General features: G+C 44.5%; 1 protein-coding gene across 1 annotated transcript in view; it reads right to left on the reverse strand.

Moving 5' to 3' along the window:
- Nucleotides 1–1,566, reverse strand: part of prr5l (proline rich 5 like) — a gene marked incomplete at both ends in the record, with an annotated part of 9,588 nt that extends 8,022 nt beyond the window's left edge. The window contains one exon of the mRNA XM_080028454.1: nucleotides 1,445–1,566. Coding sequence (XP_079884580.1) covers nucleotides 1,445–1,566 — 122 coding nt within the window. The remainder of the gene's footprint in view (nucleotides 1–1,444) is intronic.
- Between the last annotated feature and the right edge of the window lie 934 nt (nucleotides 1,567–2,500).

The raw sequence follows: 2,500 nt of genomic DNA on the forward strand, positions 1-2,500 counted from the left end.
CATTACGAAAAATGTTCTTTTGGCGAACATTCCAAAAATGTAGAAAAAAAGAAGCTAAAAAGTCGTAAAAACACGAAACTTTTTTTTGGTCCTGACCAAAGCATTAAAACAGAGTAAATCGTTCGAGAACATTCTGATTTTTTTTTTCTCTACCATTTCTAATTTTTTTTTCTTTTTTTTCACATACACTTTTGCCAACTTTTCAATCAATAAAAATATTATAAACACTCAAAAAAGAACCTTAAGAAATAATGTTTGGTCTTAAACACAAACACAGACACACACTTTCACAAACACACACACACACACACACACACACACACACACACACACACACACACACACCCTGGATAAAGGGCGTATAATAGACGTATGAATGGATTGTGGATGGATTCTTTCACACATTCTCCAGATCTTTCCTCCTAACTGATTTAACAACAGACTGTGACTTTAAAGTCTCTACGAGGAACTTTTTAATATTTCTGAAACAGTCTCATTTTTCCTCTGATGATCATAAATTACATGTAACAGCAAACGAGACCATCAGTGCAAAGAGAATGCTATTTTTATATAGTTTTTCTCAATGCCTTTGTCATGGGTATACGCTCACCCAGGAACAACAGCTGGCGTGGTAAAAACACTACCTGCTTTTGTCCAAAGGGGGGCGCTAGAATTAACACACACTGGAAGTTCCTCAGAGCAGCTTAAAATGCCACAAACTTCACGACCATCAACACAGCCTTGGAATATGTACAAGCTGATGTTTAGACCCATAACACACACACAAACACACACACACACACACACACACACACACACACACACACACACACACACACACACACACACACACACACACACACACACACACACACACACACACACACACACACACAGTGATGGTTGTGTCCAAACACATATAGATCAAATCTTTACAGTGTTATGGAAATATGGAGTCCAGACGTGAAACCAACTGATAGACAGACTGGCAGACAGACACACACACACACACACACACACACACACACACATACACACACACACACACACAGAAAGACAGACAAAAAGACAAACAGAGACAGAGAGAGAGAGAGAAAGAGAGAGAGAGAGAGAGAGACGGACACCCACACACACAGACAGACAGACACACACACACACACAGACAGAAAGACAGACAGACAGACAGACAGATGGACAGACAGAGAGAGAGAGAGAGAGACACACACACACACACACACACACACACACACACACACACACACAGAAAGACAGACAGACACAGAGAGAGAGAGAAAGAGAGAGAGAGAGAGAGAGAGAGAGAGAGAGAGAGGCGGACACACACAGACACACACACACACACACACACACACAGACACACACAGACACACACACACAGACACACACACACAGACACACACACACACACACACACACACACACAGACCTGTTCCAGACCCGTGTGTTAGCGATCTGCAGAGAGGAGGAACTGGCGTGGAACCGAGCGAGGTCCGAGAGAACCGGAGAACTCATGAAGCGCTGCCGCGGCCGACGCACAGATCCCATCATGCACTCTGTTACCTGGGGGACAAATGGGTTAAAGAGGCATTAGAGTGTGTGTGTGTGTGTGTGTGTGTGTGTGTGTGTGTGTGTGTGTGCGTGTGTGTGTGTGTGTGTGTGTGTGTTTCTGTGTGTGCGTGTGTGTGAGGGAGGGGGGGTGTCTGTGTGTGTGTGTTTGTGTGTGTGGGAGAGGGGGGGGTGTCTGTGTGTGTGTGGGAGGGGGTGTGTGTGTGTGTGGGAGGGAGGGGGGATGTCTGTGTGTGTGTGTGTGTGCGTGTGTGTGTGTTTCTGTGTGCGTGTGTGTGTGTGTGTCTGCCTGTCTCTCCGTTCATTTCTGTGTGACTGACGGAAGCGTGGCTGCCATTCAGCGCCTACGGCCCCTCAGACCACCACCTCAAACATACAGCAGTCATACACATTCACACCAGGCAAGGTGGGTGAAGTGTCTTGCCCAAGGACACAACAACCATGACACAGGTGGCAGGGCGGGGATCGAACCTCCAACCCTTCGATCATTGGCCGACCCGCTCTACCACCTGAGACACAGTCGCCCAGTGTAAACGGTCCGACGAACCTCGCATACACAACGGATGGTTAAGTAGACAGTATTTAGTATATACATGTTGAGTATGTAGGAGGGAGGACGTTAGTAGGGCTTTGTACTAGGTATTCACACTTACTTTTTTTATGTTTTAAATTGAGAAATACATTTTCCTAAACTATCAATAATCTCAATCACAATATTGTCCACTATAAACAATTTCACAAAATCATACAGCCCTCTATTTACAGACCAGTTTACAGAGCCTAGGCTGGGTATTAACACTGGTTTACAGAGCCTAGGCTGGGTATTAACACTGGTTTACAGAGCCTAGGCTGTGTATTAACACTGGGTTAGAACACCATTTATTTTATTTTATTTTATTTTATTTTATTTTATTTT

The sequence above is a fragment of the Ammodytes marinus genome (genome assembly GCF_949987685.1).
Source record: "Ammodytes marinus genome assembly, chromosome: 5".
NCBI classification, from domain to species: Eukaryota; Metazoa; Chordata; class Actinopteri; order Uranoscopiformes; family Ammodytidae; genus Ammodytes; species Ammodytes marinus.